At 38.3% G+C, this 24,175-nt stretch overlaps 1 protein-coding gene across 1 annotated transcript; it reads right to left on the bottom strand.

Annotated features, from left to right (window-relative positions):
- Nucleotides 1–21,516: 21,516 nt before the first annotated feature.
- On the bottom strand, nt 21,517–23,115 carry POLR1D (polymerase (RNA) I polypeptide D, 16kDa). The gene is made up of 2 exons (XM_004680166.1): nt 22,982–23,115; nt 21,517–22,092 (listed from the first exon to the last, which is right to left on the bottom strand). Exons 1-2 carry the CDS (start codon nt 23,005–23,007, stop codon nt 21,720–21,722), a joined length of 399 nt encoding a protein of 132 aa, XP_004680223.1. The 5' UTR covers nt 23,008–23,115; the 3' UTR covers nt 21,517–21,719.
- Nucleotides 23,116–24,175: the final 1,060 nt, after the last annotated feature.

Below are 24,175 nucleotides of genomic sequence, written 5' to 3'. Positions count from 1 at the left end.
GAAGTACACTGCTGAGGGGAGCAGCGGGCGGGCAGGAGAGGTCTGCTTGGCCATGTGGATCTCCTCCGGGGCAGGCGGGGGTCGAACTCATGCGGAAGTGGCTTAAGCTTCTTAGTGCAGTGCTTTAACCCGCTGCGCCACCAGGGAGGGCCCCAGCAACATTTTTACTGATATTTTCAATTCAAATCTAGGCATTTAAGTTTTTATTTATTTGGATTTTATGCTTGTTATATTAATATATACTATTTTTGGAATAACAAAACAATATTACTAATAATAGTGACTGCAGACAATTTAAGATTTCTCTGTAGTTCTATTTTGTCTTCTGGAATCATTGGCAAAATTTCAGATGACCTGAATGAGTTCTTCTAGGTACGGCTAAGTTATCTACTGATTGGCTAACTTACGTCCATTTGTTTTATTTTATTTGCTTTATAGAAACTAGTTTTTCTCTCTATTTAACTTAGTTTTATGGAACTCATGTACAAATCTACAGACCAAGGTATATTTAGTAGTGTAGCTTTTACTCCTATCCCATTTTTACATTGTATTTTTTAATGGGTCACTTATTTCATAGTGTGGATAAAATTTAAAACCAGCATCCTTACTGAATGTAAATGCTGCTGCTAGAGTAATGCCTAAAAGAATGGTCTTGATTCTTAAGTCTCCCTTTGTTTTTATTATCAAGCTTCAACAAGCTCTATTTTGTATAGAAACTACAAAGGTTAAAGTTTATAAAACTAAAAACCAAAGTTTGTTTTATATAGCTGACTTATCACTAATCAAAATACTTAGAATTATTTTGAAATAAAATTTTATTTACTAAAGACTATAATTAAAACAGAAATGCTTAAAAATAATAAACACTGATATAATATGACTCACACTGGGTCACAGTGGTACCTTTCTATGTCTTGGGGATTTGGGGACCAATAAGATAATAAAACTGTAATATACATTCTCCATACAGACCCTTTGCTCACTTCTTCATGTGATTAGAATTCCTAAGCATTCAGTACTCAGCTTTATTAGTACTTTACCACTTGCCTCTGGGTGATTTCCTCTGCACCTATGGTTTTCATTCTCTCTATATACTAAAAATTTATGTATTTCTATTGCCAGTCAAGCCTTTCTCTTTAACATATATATTTTTTTAATTTTAGAACAGATCACTCACAACTTACCAACCCATGGGTCCCATCGTTTCTGCTCTTGTTTTTCCACGTTTGGCCTCTTTAAGCAATTCTTCTATTGCTTTCCTAAGTGGGGAAAAAGGAAAAAAATGTGAAGCGAGCAAATGTAATTAATTCCAAGAAATACTAACTGATCTAACAATGAAAAATCTGTTTTGCCTATCAGGGAGAGAGCAGAGAAACATTCTTTTCTCCATAACTGTGACTGACGCTGAAAGAAATTACTTGGAAGAAAGTTTAAAGCTAAAAGTTTTAAAAAGTAATACATAGCTGTTAACTATATCCTAAGAAAACAATCAAAGAAGAATGCAAAACTATGTACAAGGATACTTTTAAAATTGTTTACCCCTAAAGAAAAACAAAGCTAGATATTTAATGAAAAAGGACTGGCTAAATAAATCATGGCATAGCCATAGTAGATTAGGCAGTCATTAAAAATGAAGATAAATGAATACTTGGCACAGAAAAATCAGTCATAACATGTTTAGTACATAAAGTTGGGCACAAAAAAGTACACATAAAACAATTTGATTATAAATTTATTTACAGGAATATACTGTATAGGAAAACATTTGGAGGCATACTGTCAAAATGCTAAGATGAGTTTTGAGGTAACTTATTTCTTGGTTTGCTCTCTGCATTGAGTGTAAATTATTTGTGTAATTAAAAAAAAAAAAAAGAACGATCTTATTTGGCAGCCATATTGTAAAACCTTACTATGTCTAAGATACTGTACAAGGTAGTATAAATAGGGAGATCATCATCCCTGACATTAGTATTACTTATGATGTATAAATTAGGTAAAAAAAGAGACGCATAAAGTTGGAAACAAAGATAGGTGAAAAACATACATATAGTTCTAATAAAAAAGTTTTTAAGCTATTAAATAAGATATATAATTATATAGATTCTACATAAACCCATTGCTTATACTAAGACTACAGATGTAAGTTATACAATCCTCAAAATATATTAACCTTCTGTTAGTTTATAAAAATATTTTCCTTTATACTTTCATTTTATCAAAGCATGAGCATAGCTTTAAAAGACCAATATTAAAGGTTTTTTAATAAAATACAGCACTCACCTTAACTTACCATCCCACTAAATAGCTAATTTCAACCTTTAAAAAATCTGTTTCTCTTGTTATTTACCTATATTTTTTGGTAGTATACTTTCAAACTATTTCAACTGCTCAACAAATAGAGCTGGGGTTTTTTTGTTTTTTTTTTGTATGACTATATAGATAAAACACATTCTTATTAAGAGTGAGATGTTTAAAAATGCCTTTTCAGTCGGTGGATTGATACTTTCTGGGAAGAGCCACTGACAGTCAATGAAGAGCTGAAACCCTGGCCAACTTGTGTAATTTCTTATCCCCTGTACTTGCTCAATCAGATTGTTTCACAGTCCAGATTCATGGGCACATAAAGAGGTAAGTGCAGCTGATTGCTACATATACTTCTTCTACCTCTTTAAAATAATAATATATCCTCCTGATGTGACCTTAGAGCTTTGTCTCAGATTGTTTAATAAAAATCTGTCTTATTTCTAAAACACAGATCTTTTTCACTCTTATGAATAAAAGACAAAATCAATGAGCAAAAATATTCTGAGTACAACTGTCCCCACAGGTTAGCCAGGCAGTTTCCAAATAAAAACAGGAAATCACACTTGGATTCACCTATGTGATCTTTCACCTCCTGATAACAGAAACAGTCACATGTCATCAGCGAAAAAACATCACAGCAACATGGATGGAGCCAGAAGGGACTATGCTCAGTGAACTAAGCCAGAGAAAGAAAAATATCAGATCGTTTCACTTATAAGGAGGAATATAGGGGAACCAAATAAAGGATCAGGGAAAAATAATTATAATAAATTAAAAAACAAAATTAGCAGGCAACGGTAAATTAGAAACATTCTGCAGGAAGGGGAAGGAGAGGGAGCAAAACAGGGGAGGGAAGAGCACAAGGGACTGTGGTGATGTTGTGCAGGTGACTTGGTGGTGGGAATTTTACAGGGCTTACATCTGAGAGAATGCGTACATTGTACAAAAAGGAAGAATGGTGTAAAATACACACACACACACACACACACTTATATATACAAAAATCACATTTGACCAGCTCCTCAAATTATGAATGAACTATGTAACATTTACAAATAAAGTAGAATGCATTTTCCCATAACTGTGTTAAAATGTTTGTTGATCCCTGTGGATCAGTCTACAAAGTCAATTTGTCTCAGCACACCAACGAAATGCTTCATGTCTGTAGAAAACAATACTCAGCTGAGAACCTTGTAGAGATCCTAAATCTACGAAGTACGACATTGATTCTTCTATAGTTCCAATTTCAGTTAAAACTATCCCTAGCACTATTATTAAATTTATTTGCCACCATTAACAAGGCCTTTTGATTTATAGCTACAAGTAAAGAGAAAGTAAGATATAGAAGAGAAAGACTGCCTGGGGTGAAACAATTCCTCAGTGATGAAAGATGGTAAGAGGCGGGTTCAGACTGGACCGGACAGGCACTCAGTAGGTCAGGTCTTTCTTAGGTAAAGACGGCTTAGTTTCTGTCCAGAACAAATGTAGGAGGCAGTGCCCCATTCCTACCATTGGGTGTACCCAACTTTGGTATTTGTATTGCTTTAACAACTCATGTTAGTATGGAGCTTTCTTTACTATACGCAAAGTTATTATCCAATCTGAACACAGTAACATAGCTACCATAATCCTATAACCAGTTTGTAGGTGAAGAAAGTAGCAATGGGGGCACTGACTAAATGCCCAAGGTAACTCTGCGAACTATAAGAGATCAGAATAAGGAAGAATAAAATCAAAACCACATGACTCATGTGTTTAAGGCTACATATCCTCTGATCTTTCTTTATACCTCTAATCTCCTCGATAAACACTGCACAGAACAGCTCAGGGGAAATTGTTTTCTCTTCATCATTAAAGGGAAAAAAAGGGAGGGGAAAAAGGCCAAATAGCTGCCATTGCTTCTGTAGTCATTCAAAGAAAACTGGACAGGCTGACAATGGAGAGGCGGAGGAATGAAGGAGGACTGATCACTATTTTGTACTAAGAATGCTGAGCATTCGATACCTCCCACCCCAGATTCTCTTGCACAAGCAGCTTGTGCAGGACTTTACTTTCAAATAGGAAAACAATTTCCAGTAGTAATGTATTCTGTCCTTCAAGTAAAAATTCAAAATTAAGGGGAACAAAATACAGGTAGTCTTCCTTGTGACTGTAGCCTCTAGTTTTTCTCTACAACTCTAACTAATCAATCTTGGTTAAGAGAACAGATCCAGAATCTCTTGCACATAATCACAGAGGCCAAATACTTAAGTTTATCAAGGATTATGAAACATCAATAAGCATGAAACAAGATAGTTTTTAATGAGATGCTGAAACAAATGTAAACTACAATTAGGAAAAGCAAAAGTAGAATGCATAAGAATTAAGTGCATAGAGAAGATGAACAATCACAACAATACCCTGAATAGACTAAGTTCTAGTTAGTTATTGTTACACTTATATTCTTTAAACATCTCAACATTTTTTATAAAACAAATTCATTAAATAATAGAATAGTAAGTTCAATGCAAGCAAGAAGTCCAAGAAAGCTAAGATTACAGTTTTCTGAGCACAGGAACAAAGTATATTTTCAATGATTTTTGTGTGTATCATCTACAGCCAATTTTCCATTCCAGTTCAGCTTCCTCAGGCCTGTCTTTTCATTCCATTAGCCAGCCTGTACATGCTTAAGGAATGTATACTGTTTATAATGGCAGCTTCAATAAAACTCATGTGGGGATACAAATCTGGTGCAAAATCATTTTAAGATCAAAATCAAACAAATTAGTTATCTGTTTCTTTTCACTCCCATAAGTCAAATGAGAGTTAACAATATCAGTAGAAAGAAAGGTAAGAAATTTAAGGCAACTAAAATAAGAACAAAAATTAAAAGTAAAATAATCTAGAACATAAGAAAATAAGATTTTTAAAGGAATAAAATCAGAGAAACTAAATATCAAGTAGCAATTGCTCAAAAAATAAAGTCTGATAAAACTGCAAATAGTCTTGAGAAATAATGAAGGAAAGTGTTAGGGACTGAGTGTTGATAAAAAGTCCTAAAACTTACATGTTGAAATCCTTACCCTAATTTGGTTATATTAGGAAGTGTATCTTTTAGGAAGTAATTATTATCAGGATGGAGCTCTCATGAATGGAATTAATGCTCTTATAAAAGAGCATCATAAAAAGAGACCCCAGAAAGCTCTTCTCTTTTTCTGTCATGTGAGGACAAAAATCAGAAAAGTGACATTTAGGAACCAGAAAGCAGGCTCTCACCAGTCATGGAATATGCTGGTACCTTGCTCTCAGAGATTCAGTCCCCAGAACTGTTATTTCATTACAGAAGCCTGTATGGATTAAACAGACAACTAAGAATTTAAGGCTGAACTTTAGATGCTTTCCACATTCTGTGCCTTCCCCAGGCTTTAAAAAGTCACTCGCGGTTCACTAACTATATAGTATTTGTCACAGGATTGACAGAAAAAGAGGTTCAAATAAGGCAATAAATCAAGTAAGACCACTCTTAAGGTCTTAATTGTTCAAACAGGTATGAGTTGGTGATAAGAGCACAGACCACTAGCTGTTGCTGACTGGGAAATCAGTGACAGGCCTGTCACACACCAATGCTGAAGGCAGCCAGTCTGTATGTGTCATCACATAAATTACTCATAAAGATACTGGGTAGAATTTAAGAGAAACTTTATTATTAGCAACCATAGTCTTCCCCAAATGGAGGATTGAAGAGAGAAATTAAACAGTTTACTTGACCATCAGTAAGGATATGATGATAAGACCAAAGAATATTATATAAAAAAGTATGGACAGATGATTCAGATCACTGCTGGATTTTTGCAAACTGCTGCCTAGTTTTATAACCAGTTAGCAGTTTAGTACTTATGTGGCTACAGATATCATAGGATAAAGTTTGGGTTCTGTAATGCTTAGAATTTAATTATAGACATAGATGAAGATATTCAGGCTATTATTAAGCTTCAGAAAATATTCAAATTGTCCGGGGTCACCTACAAGCTGTGGAAAAACAGTAAAAAACTATGGAAAGTTTTTGAAGACAAGGTCAAACTCAATAGGAACACCAAGGTCATTTGGAAACTAAAAATTATTAATAGACAAAAGACAGCAGCACAAAAAGTTAATTATTTAAATCATGTTAAATTCAGTCAGCCTCTATCAAATATTACAGTTCATGATTTACACAGTGAGTGAAGCCCTTCCCTGAAGATATTATTAAGAATTATATATCAAATGAGGACCCATATTTGTGCTTTGGATTGTTAAGGGGAACATGTAGAGGGAGTCCCAATATTTCTTTAGTTACAACAAATGGGAATTATGAAGAAATTTTCTTAATTTTTAGTATTTACATCAGTAAAATACTGGAGGACAATGCAGGAGCATGAATATTTGAGTGGAAGATTAACAAGACTATCTAATCTCACACCAACGTGGACAAAATATATTATTGTTCTGTATTTCATAAGAACTACAAGACACAAATACCATGATAGGTATTTTTTTATTTGACAAACCTCCCAGAAGTCAGGAAAACAGCCTGTCTTTTTCACCTACCCCAGGGACATAGTAGGGCCTAAATTATGAAATGGGGTATGAATGGATTCTGGGTGTGAATTGCATCTGTAGCCCAAAGAGCTGATGAGCAAGATGGAAGAGGCAAGACAGGGAAGGTAAAGAGAAAAGAGAAAAAGTAAGACACTATGTCATTCAGTGAAGAGATGTGATGAAAGGAATTAGTGGCCAGAGACTCTTGATTGAGCTATTGGCTCAATGGTCAAATGTGAACAGGAGCACAGCCCCGCCGAATACCATAGACACTGACTGAGGTGCTGAAACAGCTATCAGTCAGGCAGAGCTGATTTTTCCCCTCCCTCTGTTAGGATTGAGGTCTTTAATTCTGTAGGGCTATTTAACATCTAAAGATACAGCCAAGAAGGGAAATATAGGTGCATGCTCATGAGTGAATGCTTCACTGCATGTTTCTTAAAATAACAAGTATAATCTTCTCTTGGCCCTTTATACTGCTATTTTACGTAGTTGCAGATATAAGAATCTTCTGGACTATGGAAACTCAATTCATCCTTATGGATCTATTTATGCATACAAGAACTGGAGTAGAGGCCAGAGGTGCAGAGGGTGAGAGGATTCACCAGAGACAGAGTGAACAGCTGAATAGGCAGATGTCCTGGAATACAATACGGAGCGGGCAGCAGGCAGGACAGGAGAGCTCTGCTGCTCCATGTGGGTCACCTCCCTGGTGGGGGATCGAACTTGTGCTGCACTGGCTGCGGTTAGCTTCATAGTGCTGCTCTTTAACCTGTTGCATCACCAGAGAGAGCTCTCATTAACTCCTACTTTATAGAAATCCAGAAATGTTTTTCCAAAGCACTTATATAGCTATTAATTTTTTTTAAATTGTAAAACAGGATCAGAATTGCTGCTTCCCACTTAAATTTATTTTGTATATATTGGCTTCTGAAAAGCAAATTGAAAGTTGACACTGGAAGGTGGGTAAAGACAAGATTTGCTGATGTGTTTCAGTTAATATTTGGAGTTAGGATCATAAATGAACCAATCTGATTTGAGCTAAATGAGCCAACCAAATTCAAGCTCTCCAGCTGTCAGTCAAGGGCTTGACATAACTATGCGGATTGAAAGTAGAAGCAAGCTGATTGGTGCGGACACTTAGGACTGAAAACAGATCGTCTTGTAAAGACTCCTGAAGAGGACATAAGGCAGGTCAGGTGCCACCTGAGGCAATCAGCAGCCAGCGTTGGGAGAGAAAGAAGCATAAGCAGCTAGGCTTTGAAGAGAGAAGATAGAGCAGCCAACCCCTGAAAATGCTTAGGCAGAAACCTTGTGGGACTCAGCAGATCTCCATAGATCTCTGTAAACATACAGACTTCAGACCTCCAGACTACTGTAGACTTGCAGAGACTGGGCTGCTGCACTTGCCTCTGACACAACCTGCAGGGATCACCATTAATCCCAGTGTCTCAGAGTTCTTAGTTACTGGTTCATACTAATAGCTCATGAAGAGCTGAGCACTGGTGTCTCTGACATTGCTCCCTGGTGATGACCAGTGTTGATTGGTACTACTGGTGGTAACTGGCACTTTGACCATAGCTTCTGGTTTTCTGGTACTGCCTCCTGGTGCTGTGGGATGTCAGTTTAGTTTGGCATTTGGTGCTACCCACTCCGGACGGCCTTCAGACTGTTACTGCAGCTGCAGTGCCACCTGCCACCATGACTAACCTGCTAACCAATGTGCCACCAGTTCCAGGGTCTTGTTAAGAGGACAGTGCCATTGCAGTACAAGTGGCCTTAGTTTGGTGGTCTACTGCAATCTGGGGACACTATCTGTGGTGAGCTAGCTGGTCATTTGTGACCTTAGAAATTCTGTTTATCAATCTCCTGTTTTATAAATAAAACTGTTGTTTTTGGATCCTGAGCCTGAGTGGTACTTGCAACTGAGTGCACAGGTAAGAACCCATAGACAATGACCTGTCTCCCTCCTTAAAATTAACTCTTTGATGTGTTGACTTCTAGGTGTTTCCTTAACACTCTGAGACAGTCACTGAACCAGTGCTGGTAGATGTTGAGTGCAGGCCTTCTCTTCTGTTATATATTGTGGAACTTCTAGGAATTAGAAGTATCTGTGTTTTCTTCCTGTGGTAAAATTGCTTAATTCAGTTAATGGCAAGTAAATTATTTGTCTTGAAAGAACATTTTTAGGAGGCTAGTTTCTATTTGAAAGTACTTTTAAAAGAGCCTGACATAATTAGGAAAACCTACATATTCTAGAGCTTTCTACATTTTTTCCCATTCCTTGTTCTTAGCTCTCATTATGGTTTATAATCACTTGATGAGTCATATGCTGTGATGTACAGTGGGTGGACAGCTTGCTTTTCTGCAAATTACTGCAGCCTTGACACAGCTGAAGGAAACAGCTTCAGCAGGCTACCCAGAATAGGCCTTCCGTGGACTAAGATCCAAGTACTCTGAAGTATTGTTAGGATGGTCCAGAGGGACCTACAGATCATTAAAAAGACCCCCCAACAAGTGCTGGAGAGGATGTGTGGAATGAGGAACACTGTTACACTTTTAGTGGAATGTAAACTAGTACAGTCACTTGGAAAGCAACCTGGACTTACCCCTAAAAAATAAAAGTAGAAAGACATATGGCCTCGTAATTCCACTCTTGGGCTCCTATCTGAAGAATACGATACCATCAACTCAAGTGGCTAGATACTCTGCAATATTTATTGCAGCACTCTTTACAATAAGTAGGATATGGAAAGACAGCCAGTGGTACTGGTTCTTCAGCTTTTCAAAACATTCACTGATTTCATTTTTATACATTGTCACTCCATGAAAATGGGCTATTAGGTATATTTTCAGGGAATGTGAGGAACACAGGGGTACATTCTAGATAGTGGAGGTTTTAGCACAGAATTTCTTATCAGAATGAAAATTACCCAATGACTGCTCTATCTTTAGAAGCTATCTACCATATATATGTTGATGATGCTTTTGGAAGAGGGACTAACTATATAGTCCCCATATTCTAGGTTTGAATTGTGGGTATGTTCAGGTCACCTAAAGGGAATGAGAAAGCAGCTGCAATACAATGGATAAAGGATGAGTCCCAGATCTACCACTTACTAGCTCAAGTGACAGTATGATCTTCATTATTTCACTTATAAAATGATCACACCTTTACAGAGTACTTATGGAAATTGTATACATTTATTTACACATACATTTTGTTAACTATAAAGCAAATACTATTTTACAAAAAAATCTAAAAAGTTATATATCAATAGCCACATCTGTGTTAACTGAAATATACAAATATCATATAATCATATCTGTCATGAGCATAGTAACTAACATTGTATTATCTTAGTAGCCCTCAAAATAACCCTTGAAATTATTGTTCTCCTTTTATTTCTTAGGCAACTAGTCTTCAAGAGGTGGATGTGTCCATTATCCAAAAGTCAATCTATAAGAAGTACACCTGATTCTAACTTATGATCTTTCTAACTGCATGACACAGAGTCCTTTCAATGAATACATATCTTTATTTTATTTTATGAAGATGTTTCCTACATTTTGAGGATAATCAAGTGCTGCTTTGTTATACCATAGGTTAAAAACTTAAGTGGGCCCTCCCTGGTGGCACAGCGGGTTAGAGCACAGCACAAAGAAGCTTAAACCACTTTCACATGAGTTCAATCCCCGCCTACCCCGGAGGTGACCACATGGCGAGGCAGACCTCTCCTGACCCGCCCGCTGCTCCCTTCAGCAGTGTACTTTGTCGATCTGTCTGTTCTGCTCTCCACTCTGTCTCTGGTGAAGCCTCTCACCCTCCGCATCTCTGGCCTGTACCCCAGTTCTGTACGAATAAATAAATAAATCTTAAAAAAAAAGTAAGTGAAGATATTTAAAGATAATATCTGTGAACTTTAGTAATATGGAAGATATTTTCATAAACCAAGTTTTAGTAAACCCATTATTTGTGTTCTTAAACAGATATCCTTTATTCAATGACTTTTTCATGGTTACAGTTTACAAAAAGTAGCCTTACTTATAGCAAATTTAACCTGAAGTTAGACATAAATAAGAATTACTGGCCAAAAGTTTTGTTTTTCAATCTTAACTCTTTGGACCATATGTACTGGCTTATACTTCTATGTGACTAGGGCGGTAGTAGGCAACATCACAGACATTAAAAGCTTGGGTTATTAACGACTTACTAGCTGTATAACCTTAGGCTGGTTAGTTCTCCAAATGTTTCCTTTTCCATAAATGGGAAAAAACACATATTTCTTGAAAAAGACATAAACTGGTTTTCCCACTTGGCAAGGCGAATCAGTCTTCTTACATTACAGTCACAGTTACGTGTCTCTTGGGTCGTCTGCTTTTGGCTAGAAATAAGCCTACTTGGCTTCCTCATGTCCTGGCTTGTTCTGAAGCACACTGCTCTCAGATGGGGACCAATTTATTAGAACAACCCAACGAAAGGGAGTCCTTGGCTTGCTCTCTGCAAGTCTGGGCAGCAGGCATGGCACACCTGTAGACTGACACTTATACAGATAGATATTTTCAGCAGAACAGATTCTAATCATACGGCTCTAGAATCTCCGCATTTTCCCATCCAGTTAAGGACAAAAAGCAATCTTGTCCTATGATTGATTACAGGTTTGGAACATTTGGTCCCAACTCCAGGCCAGAAGTGTGGGGGATGGCTGCTGGGATAAGGTGTTGAAGACTGAGTTCAATCACCAAAGGCCCGTGATTGAAAACCAATATGCCTATGTAATGAAAACACCACAAAATCCCAAAAGTACAGGGCAGAGAGGCTTCCAGGTTGGGGAACACAAGATTCTGGTGGACAGGGCAATGGAAACTCCATACCATGTGTACCTCGCATCTAGTTGTTACCCTTTATAATAAATTCATAAATATAAATAAATGTATCTCTGAGTTTTGTGAGCCTGTCTAGCAAGGGAGCAAGTGGTAGGAACCTCCAATTTATAACCAGAAGGTCAGAAACACAATTAACATCTGAAGTGAGAGGTAAGGGTATATAATTTTGCATGAATAAGCCCAAAACCAGTAAGATATGACACTATCTCCAGGCAAATAGTATGAGAACTGAGTAACTACTTGGTGGTGTTGGAAAACACATGTTGGAGGCCTTCAGATGCTACATCAATGAAAAATTGGGACTTCTAACAAATTTCCATCAAAGTCTGTTTTCAATAGTAAAATATGACCTAAGCAACCCTATACCACTAATCCTAAGATTTACAAAAAAATTATTCATCTTGAATGTCCTACATCTAAAACCATGCGGTAGGTATATAAAGTAGAGCAGTGATCACAAAGCTTTGTGGATCAGTTCAGTTCTCACGTTGAGATATACTCACTTGCATCCAAATTTGGCCTTTTAAACCCAAAGTCCTGCCTATTTAGCTGAGTGTAAACATGCCAATTCTTAGCTCAAGTAAGATCTGTTTGGTCCATGCTGTGCAGGGTACTTCTTTGGCACTCTATCTTTTCCTGAGCTGGTCATAATCAGCTTTTGCCTATATTAATTCCAAGGTCTTTCTGTTGAGGACGTTTCCTCAACAGTCCCAGCCTGTTTGTCATCTATATGTGACAGACTATGGAGATAAAGGCATACAACCACAAATAAGTGGTTTTTAACTCAGAGCTAATAGAATTAATTATTACAGTCTTCCAAATTTGGCTCTTTGTTCATCTTTGATCCATTTATTTTATAAATAAATGAATACATTAGCATCTACTGTGGATCAGCACTGCTCCATGAACTAGAGAGATATCAATGAATATTTAAGCACATCTCTCTGCCTTCATGGAGCTTACATTATAGTATGTGGGAGAGACTAGGCAATATAGAGCAAATGCAATAAATATGTAAATTTTATATGTTGTAAGATAATAAGTGCTATAGAAAAAAATATTGTATTGCAGGGTAAGAGTGGTAGGAGAGATACTACAATTTTGAAAAAGGTGGGATAATTAAAAGAAATGCCAACTATCCTCTAGAAGCTTAATACACAGTTCTTTGATCTAAACATATTGCAAATTCTGTGAGGCCATCCCTATTATCTGGAACATGGGAGGAATTTAATAGCAGCAGGGGAAAAAAATATCTCCTGTATTTTACCATAGCAATGCTACCTGTCATAAAAGCACTTATATTTGCCAGACATCTGGTCAGGAAGTGGATGTAGTATCTGCACTGACAAACAGCATAATTTAAAACAAAATCCTTTGAATTCTACCTCATGGTATCCAAAACAATAATCTTGCAACTTTTGCTCCTTTAGAATTCCATGGGACAAGATCCCTAGGGTAATTTATATCACTCTTCCATATTTTAAAAGCAGCTGCTGCTGCAAAACAAGAGAGTAAATGGTGGCATTTGGGACAAAATGGATGAACCTGGAGGTGACTATGCCTAGTGAAGTCAGTCAAAAAGTAAAACATTTTGGACAGTTTCACTCATCTGCTGAATATAAATATCTTCCAAACAATTATATACATGCAATGAACAAAATAAAACTTGAACTTGGAAAACAACAACAAAAAAAAGATAATGGTTACCAGAGGGAAAAGAGGAGAGGGAGGGAGGGAGGGAGGCAGGCAGACAGTGTATGGGTACAGGTGGTTTGGTAGTGGGGGAAAATGTTCTTTACATAAAGAATCTTAACTCTTCCCTCTCCCCCCAAATCATCAGTCCTTCTTTGCCTGTTGTGGCAGTCATACCCAGTCACTGACATTCCATCATACACACATTCATTCAGTCATTTAATCTGTATCAATGAAAGCCTACTGTGTGTCTGACACAGTGTTAAGTGCTCATGACAGTGGCAAACAGGACAAAGCTCTTGCCCTCAGCAAGCCTATATTTAAGTGAAATTAGACAATAAAAAGATAAATAATAAAATATCAGGTAACAATACCATGAATGAATGAAGCAAGATCAGGGTAAGAAGTGAAAGACGTTTGTGTGTGGGTGTACTGGATACTTTAAAGAAGGCTGCCTCTAAAGATGGGGTGAGACTCTCCTCCCCTACTATTTACCCTTTTGTATAATTCCCTCCCCTTTGGTGTGGGTTAAACTGACTCACTTCTAACAAAGACAAGGGGGCAAAGGTGACAGTATATCACTTCTGAGTTTAGGATATAAAGACTGGCTTCTATTTGGAGTTTTCTAATTTTCCTGAATAGTGTCCTGTAGACAAAGGCAGATCCAGGTAACAAGACAATTTCCAAGGACTGAGGAGCTTGCTATTCCTCATTCACGATGAAAGGCCAGAGACATCTTGATTGTAGCCTGTGGGACCTGGATCAAGATCACCTAGTTAACCTCCAACCAAATTCCTAAACCAAAAAACCAGGAGAAATGCTGTTTTTGTTTTTCCTAGTTGCTAGGCATTAGGGTGATTTGTTATGCAGCAACTGATAACTAACACAATGATCAAGGATAGGCTGAGTAAATTATCTTGAAAAGAGTTTAGGGAAGTAAAAAGCAAATGCCATGGGGCCCTGAAATGACATCAAGCTAGGATTTTAAAGTGAAAAAGCCAGAGTGGCAGGCAGTCACAGGTGATGACATGCAAAGACACAGCGTGGTACAAACCAGTCTTGCTTGAGGAGTCTCAAGGAGAATGAAACACAATACTGTAAAGACCTCTAACACTGCTAATTAGCTTAAACAATCACCACTGTAACTAATAATAATCATTAATATTTGAGTATTTAATATTTGAATATTTATGTACAAGGAATTGAGCTACATGCTTTATAGTAATCCTAGTAAAGAAGGTATTATTATTAGCTCTATATTATAGATAAGGAAACTGAAGCTTTGAAAGTTTAGATCACTCTCACATTCACAAAAAGTGGTGGAGCTGAGATTTAAGCCAGTTGCTCCGACTTCAGAGTCCTTACTTTACCTCTACACAGTACTGTCTTGACAAAGATGGCCCTAGAAAGCCTCCTCTACCACAGAAAAGGAAAAAGGCATCCTTAACCACTACCTTCCCATGTTTTTTAGACTGCTGATCTAGCCTCTGCCTGGTAAGTTGCTCCAGGCATCTTACCAACTTATTTTCTCTTGGAACCCTTTTTTTAATTTGTTTCAATGGGGTGAAATATTTTATTTCTACTAGACGTAGGTTTTAACCTCTTATTTTTGGATAATGATCAAACATGTATCATCTACACATCCTCCAGTTGGTTTGCTTTCCTTTCCTTTCTCATTAAGAACATTTCTTTCTTTCGTTTCCATAGTCACATCTTTGTCCTGTCTCCGATTATTTCAATTTGGTGGCCCCTTTTGTAGTCACCACGTTCTTGCCTAGTTTTTTCTTTTATTCTGTGATCATTCTCTTGTGAATCTTTAGAATTACAGGCTTGAAGCTCTTCCATCATATTCAGCCCTCACTGATATTTGTCCACATTTTTAAATCTACCTCATACTCTATAGTAACTTTTCATTTTTCCCCCTCAAATTTTATCACTTTTTCAATAATTTATATAATGATAAAATTTGGGAGAGCAAAGCACACATGCTTCACTCACCCTTCACCAAAGGTGCTGGAGACCTTTTAACAGAACTGCCTGAGGTATTATAATTTATTGGAGGCTTGACCCAAGCGAGCATGGGAAACTTAGGACACATAGATAATTTATCTCTTTGACATATATTAAGTGCCTTGCAAAACAAATATGAAATTTACTGAGGAATAACATTATTAGATAAAAATATCAATATATCCCATTTTATGCAATTTTATGCTTAGCTGACCTATCTTGAGCCCTGGCTTCGTATCACTATTCAGACACTTGACACCAAACAAGGTATCCATCTACTATATAACTTGCTTTCTCCTTTCTGTTTAACCTTTACCTTGAAGCTTAGGAAGATTATGAATGTTTCATAAGAATCTTATTAACTTCTCTGTGAAAAGAGGAGAAACACAATTGATCTTTTAAAAAAACATCATTGATCTTTTAAAAAAATCTATATTCTATTGATAGAAATGTTATTTCAACATATCTTTTTTAAAAGCAAAGATTTTTTTAAAGCAAAATAGCTTTTTTAAAAGCAAACCAATAACCTTATATACAAAGTTTACAAACTTATATTATTGTGCTACATAGGGCTAAAGGAAACAAAAATAATAGAGGCTATTCAGGATTTGTATTAAGGTTTCAACCTAGAAGAAACATGAACAACCAGTTTTTTGATATAACATGCATAGCTACACTGAGATCACACAATAGGGGTCAAGTTCTACACTCAGAACTTTCAATATTATCTAAATTAATAATTATAAGATCTCTATATGCAAAGTATTACTATCACTTCAGCCTTACAGATGAGGAAATTCTGGCACAAAGTGGTTTAACAGCTTGCCCAAGACCTTACATGTAATTGTAAAGTCCACAACCAATACTATGACCAAGGTCTTGTGATTCTAACAGTTCTTCTTAACTCCTATGCTATACTGCATTACAGTTACTTTGCTGCAAAGATGAGCAGTTTTCAAGCACATCAACTTCTGCTGTGAAGCAAGATAAACTTTTCTCAACAACAAAACAAAAAGCTCCCCATAATAATTATATATAGACCCCAAATTTCTAAAATATGCTATTGACCCACATAGTAACAACTCAATATTCTTTACTATAGTATTAGGCAGAGATTAGAGATAAGTGGTAGAAATGTATACACTAAGATAAACCACACACACAGTGCTGAAATAGTTTATTCCTTTAAAAAGGAATCTTTAAGTTCACCTTTTAGAAAATTTTGGGATCATTTTCATTTATTTCTCTGCTCAAGTCACTTCCTCAGGCCTTCCCTGGTAGTGCTGGGTTTAGTTAACGTCTCAGCACTACCAAGCTATCGCCAGCCACTGTGGCATGAATTTGCTTCCTAACTAGGGAGCTGATCCACATGGTGTAGCAGACCTCTCCTCACTTGCCCACTAATCTACCCTCAGCAGTGCATTTCAGTAGATATACCTGTTCTGTTCTCCACTATGTCTCTGGGTGAATCCTCTCACCCCTCATACCTCTGACCTATGCCCCAGTTCTTGTATGCATAAATAAAAAAATCTTAAAAAAAGTCACTTCCTCAGAAAGGCCTTCCTTAACTACTCAGTCTCTCAGTGCTTCTCCATTTGTATTACCAGCTAAATTACACTGTATTTTTATATATTTATTTCCTATTTCTGCTATGAGACAATCTGCAAGTTGGTCAATATGTTCCCTACTGTATCCCTAGTACCTAAACTGTGCCTACATTTGTCTGCTCAATATTTATAGGAGGAATGAATGAAAAGTTTTACAGGGCAAATTCGCTATCTTATTTGTGGAGTTTGTTCAGGACTTCCTTTCTCCTAACAAAAGAATGAATGTTCCCACTGAAGAGAGTAGGTTAGAGAGAGCAGAGAACAGCAAGGGCCCCTCAGCTCACTGACCTCTGATTTTCACAACTGGAGCTCTGGATTCAGTTCTTGTTAAAGATGTGAGTTTTTCTGACATGGGTAGAGGGAAAGAGGGGAAGGTGGATGTACTCACTGATTCCTACTGGTAAGGACAGGTTGGGAGGAGAGATGGTAAATCCTGCCATACAGGTTTTGTGAGGGAGTAGATGAAAAACAAAAGGGCCAAAGACACACAGATATGGGCTCAAAAGCAATCCTTCCCTCTTTTACCCCTATACATAATCTGTCTCCAAATTTTTTTAGCAGTTTTTTCAGTATCAATCATTTTACATATATTTCTTTAACAATGCCCTCCTTAGTTACAATGGGGTTGCTAGAAATGGCCCTGAGCTCACTCTTGTCTTCCAGTTTCTTCCATTCATTCATTTTACACAGGCATCCAGATAAAAGACTGAAAACTTCATGTGTTCCTTACTCAAGACTCTGTAGTAGCTTCTTTCACTAGGAAAGAAGAAACCATTTATCCTGAAACATTATATTTATTTTTAGAAGTTCAACTTCTATATTCCAGGCATTACTAGAAGGCCTCGTTTGCTCTCTCCAGCATTTAGAAGAGTGACTGGCAGAGAGGCTGCATCTGAGGCACTGCTTCAAGTGTCTCACCTACTCTGTTCTGGGTTAAGCACCTAACAGTCTACACTACACATTAGTGCTTCATTATAAACAAAATTTGCTTTCTTTTTCACGTATTCAATTCTTGTCTGTCATCTCCAAAGCCACCGAAGGTGATTTTAGGACACGTCATTTTATAGTTTCTTAATGTCCATCTGTTGAGAACCATTATCTAAGTAGGTATTTGCTGTACACTCAAGCTCAGTTCAGAAGAAATTTCATTAGGTAACACCAAAATCAAAACCAAAAACTGACCACATAACTTATAATGGGACAGTTTATAAAGTTTTAAATAGTGAAAGAAAAACCAGCATTAAGAATTTGAACATTGGTAGATTTGGGTAAACTTCCTAGGAGCGCAGTTTGAGTAGTACTATAAATATTTTAGTTTCCTACTCTAAATAATACCAACCAAAAAAGACGACTTAAAGACTATCTACAATGTTAACATTTTAAAGAGAAATTAAGAGAAGTTAGGAGTTGGTGGCCCATAAAACTATATGCTTTCATATTTCCTTGAAGTGGAACCTAGTGGTTCTGAATGGACCACTTTTTAGCTCTAGAGATTTTGTAAGGCATCTGTGCATTAGATCAACTAATTAGAGCACTTAGATGTTATAACTATATGCAATTTATAATAATTAGTTTGCAAAATGCTTTGAAAATGGAAAGTGCTAGGGAAATACTCAAATTATATATTAAAAACCTTTGCTACGCAATCACTTTAAAAATCAGCTCTTCAAAAGGTATAGTACAGTTGAACGGAGTTTCTGAGATGAATCATTTTATTTGGAGTAAAATACTAAACCAGAGATATTGATTAAATCATGGTTTGTTTATATAAACATGATTCCTATCACTGTCACCCTTTTGTAGTTTAATCCAGCTTGCCTCAGGCTTCTACAGACTTTAGGAAAAGATTCCTTCCCCAGGTAGGTGGTATCTCTTGCCTATCTTCCTTGCCTTACCTTTCAAACATGTGTGCTGGGAAGGTTTTTGTATGAACCTGTGTTTATGAACAACCAGAATAGATCAAAACAGCATGCCAGTGATCAGGGACAAAATCCTTTCAGGAGCAGTAAAGCTGTTAGATGTCTCGTAAGTGACCAGTGAATGCATTTCTACATATACTATTATCTCAATCTACAATCGTTCTGTACCCCCATGTTGATTTCCTTTACTTTCATCTCCTCTAAGGTCTTGGGTAGGAGATATTAAAACTGTTTAGATAGTCCTGTTTATCCCACAGGACTACCTATAGGCAAAAATTTTTAAGAGGGAAGAAATTTTTGATCCTGCTCCACTTATCCCTATAGGATTTCCTTATAGTTTCAATGTAAAATTTCCTTACATTGACACTGGCTTTCTAGAGTGTCATCATAGGTTATTTCCAGATCTTTGTCCCATGACTTTCATCTCTCCTTATTTCTGCTTCCACTTAAATTTGGCTCCCCAATGTCCTACAGTATTTTTTCTTTAGTGGGAAACCCAAACTAAGGTACTATTCTGTACATGTGTTACTATTTAGCCTTTTTAAGCACTTAACTAATGCTGTCCACTGACCAATCGCCTCCCTGTTAATGCCAATTGTCATTTTTCTGAACTCATTTGACTCATTCAACATCATTCTCTCCTTGAGAGTTCTGGCTTCCATGATTTAACTTACTACATCTCTTTTATTCAACTTTTAAATACTGAGATTACCCAGCTAGGGGTTGGATTTACATCTTTATGGCAAGAACTCAGTCTATTTACAGCTTAGATGTCTTAAAGCCTCCAACTTTCATACCTACTATCTACCATGTTTCAAAGTGAAACAACCTCTATTTCACTCTTAAGCTTCTATCGCAGTAATTTGGTTCCAAATGTAGGTGGGAGTCATCTGTCTCTGAACCTTTGTACTAACTTAGTTCTAAAATATATTTCAAATACAGTCTTTTCTCCATTATTAGTTTACTGTTTTTAAGGTCTCTTAGTTTGTGTCTCTATTTCTACTCTGGCCTCTATACCACTCCTTTCCTCAGCCCTTCACTACTATAATCAAAGCATTTGGCTATCATACCACCACAGCTCTTGTTCCCATGCTACCCAGAGAGTAAGGACCATTTTCTTGCTTACCATGCTACAGACATGTAAATTTCCTTCCAATACTATCAATTCCTCAAATCACCAGTTTTCTACTTTGGGGCCTTTGCACATACTATTTCCCCAGAACATTTCTTTACTCCTTGCATAACTCACTCCTTCTCCCATTATCTCTGGAAGACATCTGCTGACCACAAAACCTAATGCAGATTTCCATTTCAAGCTTTCACTTTCTATCTTGACTTTTCCCCCCCACAAAAGTAGAAGTCATTTCTTTTATAATGCATGCTCCATGAGAACAGTACCTGTGTTTAATCCACTAGCACATCTATCCAAAGGTCTGTATTTACCAGGTACTCAATAAATACAGAAATATAAAGTTGACCGAGGAAATGTGAACTCTATCATAAGCTAGTAAAAGGGTCAAATTTGAGTGAATAAAAGGTTGTATGTGTAAGTACCTAAATACAGAAATTCATATAGCATTTACTATAACTGCATTACCTAACAGGCACTAACTTGTGCTACACGTCAATATAGCCGGCAGACAATGTAAATAATGCAATAGTGTAAGAAATGTCAATACTAGGAAACAGTATCATGAAAGCACAGAGAAGCTCCCAACTAGGGTGGGACTATGTTAATTTCTTCCCTAAAATATGGTGGAAACAAGAATGTCCGAAGAAGGAACAGCATAATCAAAGGCCACAAAGAATAGGGTACTGGGGATAGGCAGGTAAGGGGGAAGGTTACTGAGGATTCAGATGGGTTCAGCAAGTATAAGACACAAGACTAAAGAGGTAGAGAGGATGAGTCTTGTAGGTGATTCCTTACTATTTTTAAGTTTTCCCAAAACAATCATTTTCCCACATAGAATTTTTCTTCTCCTTGTGCATACTTTAAACTAATGACTGCTTCTCATATTTAACCCTGGCTATACTTAAGAAATATAACTCATGGTTGCAAATGTTATCTGGTCATCTCCTTTTTCCCACTATAAGATCTCAACCTTTTTAGGCCATTTCTGACTAAATATTTTATTAGTGCCCTGAAACTCAAGCAGTGAAGTGGTATCTGATAAATGCTATAACAAAAATGGAGCTTGAGACCTCAAATTCTCATAGTTCTTTCAAATTATACCCCACCTGGCCCAGGATGCAATTCTTTCAAGTTACTAAGAAATATCTAGCAAAAAGCCAAGACTTTCTGCCACTCCCAGCTTTCTCTTTCTTTTTTTTAAGCCAGTCACAGTCCACTGGGGTCCTGTTCTATTACATTTCTCCCTCTCCCCCAATCAGATATGCATGTATAATCCATTTAAGTCCCATGATCAAAGTCCTTGCCTTGGCCTCTGATTTGGCTTCCTCTGTTCCAACGCTGGATCAATGAAAAGAAAAATATCCCACAAGAGTTAACCTTAAAGACCAAGGAACAGAAACCACTCAAATTAGTTTAAATTGAAGAGGGAATTTATTAGAAGTATACAAAGGCTCTTGCAGGGATTCCAACAGCTGAAATGGGTAAAAAGCTAAAAGTACAACTTTCTGGGGAGATCATGTCGCAATTACAAGCTTCTACTTCTGGATTTTGCGAGATCACAAAAAAAATATCCTGGAGGATAGTATATATCCCTGTATAGTGCACAAGGAACTAGAATGTGGATTCACTTCTTGTTTTTTGATCCTTATATTCTTTTATGCTGGCCTCAAACTTGTCAAGCACATGTTGGCAGACATTCATGAGCTCATTCAGGCCTCTCTGAAACGGCTCAACTGCTGGAAGAGCACCCCGAGTCTGAATGCGTAAATTAATTTTGCTCTCTGAAGGATGGGTTGTAGTATAACCACAAAATTCCACTTCTGGGTTCTTCATGATCATGTAACGAAGAGAATTTCCTAGGGTATGGTCCTCTTCGTGCAATACAAATGTCACACAGTGTCTATCTGTTCCAGCTGCCTGGACCATTTCCAGGGCTGTCTTCCTCTCGCCTTCAGCCATTGAGGTCTTCAATCCAGATATTTTTCTACACACATATTTTAAATGAGATCATACTGAATATTTCGTAACTAGTGTTTTTATATTTATTATAGCACAGTTGCAACATATTTACTCAAATGCACTCCAATTACACAAAGTAGCATCAGCCCCTTATTTTCCTGCCTCCACATCAATAAACATGAATACATAATTTAATACCTCCAGTTTCTACCTATTCCTCCACTTGGCCGTTAAGGGGAATTCTCTTTAAAACACAAGCGTTTGCGGAAAAAAAAAAATCTTTTGGTAAAGAAGAAAGGAAGAGTAAGAACAGGGTGGATCCTGGTAGAGGGTGAAAAAGGAGTTGTAGGATGTCGAAAAAGATCATTCCATTATATAAGTAGAGACTATAAATTTTTATCAACTTGCAGGTTCAACTATGGCTTCCATTTGCAAGAGCTAAGGGAAAGTATTGATATAATGGAAGGCCTGAGGATAAGAAGGAAAAAGAACTACTGGATTTAGTAAGGAGTCTGCACAGAGGAAGGACCTGAGGGGCTTAGGCCTTACTACACACATCTGTGCCATCGCTCAGGGAAGCGTGGCCCGTGCGTGACCGTAGTCTACGTTAGCTTTATTGACTCCTGCGGTTCTAATCGGTGGTGGGCAGTTGGAGAATGAATTCTGGTCTTCCCTTGGGCTTGGCTTCCCTCCTTAAGTCACAGTGTACTGAGCGTCTCCATTCAAACACATCCATGTCTCCTCTCCTCTTTGCAATATTGGGCCCCGCTCCCTGCCTGGGCGCCCACATCTCTCTCCTCCCCTCTCCTTCAAGCCAGGCCCTTCTGGTAGGCTGGGCCGCGAGCCCTTCCGCCAGACTCCCGGTACTAGGGCGCGGCCCGTTCCTGCTGCCCACCCGCCTTCTCGGCCGTTACCTCTCAAGCTCCTGGTCTTCTTCCATTGTGGGTCCGGCTTCCAGATCCTCAAGGGGTGCTAACCGGCCGGAGGCTCAGCCCCATTTCGCGAAACGTGTCGGTGAAGCAGGAAGGAAGGAGCCACCGACGGAAGGAGTCGAGGACGGAAGGAGAGGGGAGGAGCCGCAGCGGCGCGGCAGGGCCCAGGCAAGGGGCGGGGCGTAAAGGCCCCGCTTGGAAGCCCCGCCTACAGGCCCCGCCCCCGGCGCTAGGGGGGCGGGGACGAGGCCTGCGTCGCTCACCTGGCGCTTCCGGACAGAGTCAACCTACAGAGCTAGCGGGGAGAGGGTGGGGTCGACCTCCAGTCTTCCTAGGTGAGACGACCGGTGGGTACCGGAACTCTGCTCTGGGTACCGTCTCCCAGGTGGTGGCTAAAGGGGCGGGGCCTTACCTGTCGCCCCCAAATCTTCTAAACCTTCCTCCTAAGGGCCCTAATTGGGCCTCTCTTTTGACAGGCTGCTAACCCGTGGGGGACGGTGTTTTTCCCAGGCGGGTCCCCGCAACAACATGCTTACACTATAGTTGATTTTTAAAAAGGAGGGTGCGAGAGATGCATTTCACAACAGAATACAACGGTTTAGGATGGCATTTATCCCATCGGGGATCTTGCAGCTGCACAACTCAACTGGGTTAAAGGATAAGCGTTTGTCTTTGTTTTTTTGGAGAGGAATGAGAATTTAGAAAACTATCTCCTGCCCCTTCTCTCCTAGGACCTTTACCCCAGAGTGCATCTCCCTTCCTTTTGGACTTTTATTCTCTTTACTCTTCTGGTTTCTTAAACCTCCTCACGTAAGGAACACCTTCAGCTCACCTTTGTTCCGAGTTGCCCCTGCTTCCCATCGAGTCAACCTGTCACCACCCAGCCTCACCCTCCTCCCTCCTCCCTCCGCACCCCTGCGCGCTCGTTTCTCTCAGGTGTTCCTTTTTACTAATAACCTCCCGGCTCTCCAGCTCCCCTAGCCTCCCTCACTTGGGTGAGCCCCAGGTCTTACCCTTCCCCATAGTCTTGCCCAATACACACCTACATTTCTGCTTTCTAGAGCCACCTGTTCTTTCCCTCCCCTAGTATGCCTCCTCCTCTCCATTTCTCTACGTAGTCCCTGCCTCCTCCAGCTGTTCCGCTCTCTCGCAGTGGTCGGCGAGAAGCGCCAAGAC

This window comes from Condylura cristata, unplaced genomic scaffold, assembly GCF_000260355.1.
Source record: "Condylura cristata isolate star-nosed mole 26May11 unplaced genomic scaffold, ConCri1.0 scaffold00010, whole genome shotgun sequence".
NCBI classification, from domain to species: domain Eukaryota; kingdom Metazoa; phylum Chordata; class Mammalia; order Eulipotyphla; family Talpidae; genus Condylura; species Condylura cristata.
The sequence above is the reverse complement of the archived record's forward strand: the minus strand, read 5'-3'. Positions and strand labels throughout refer to the sequence as shown.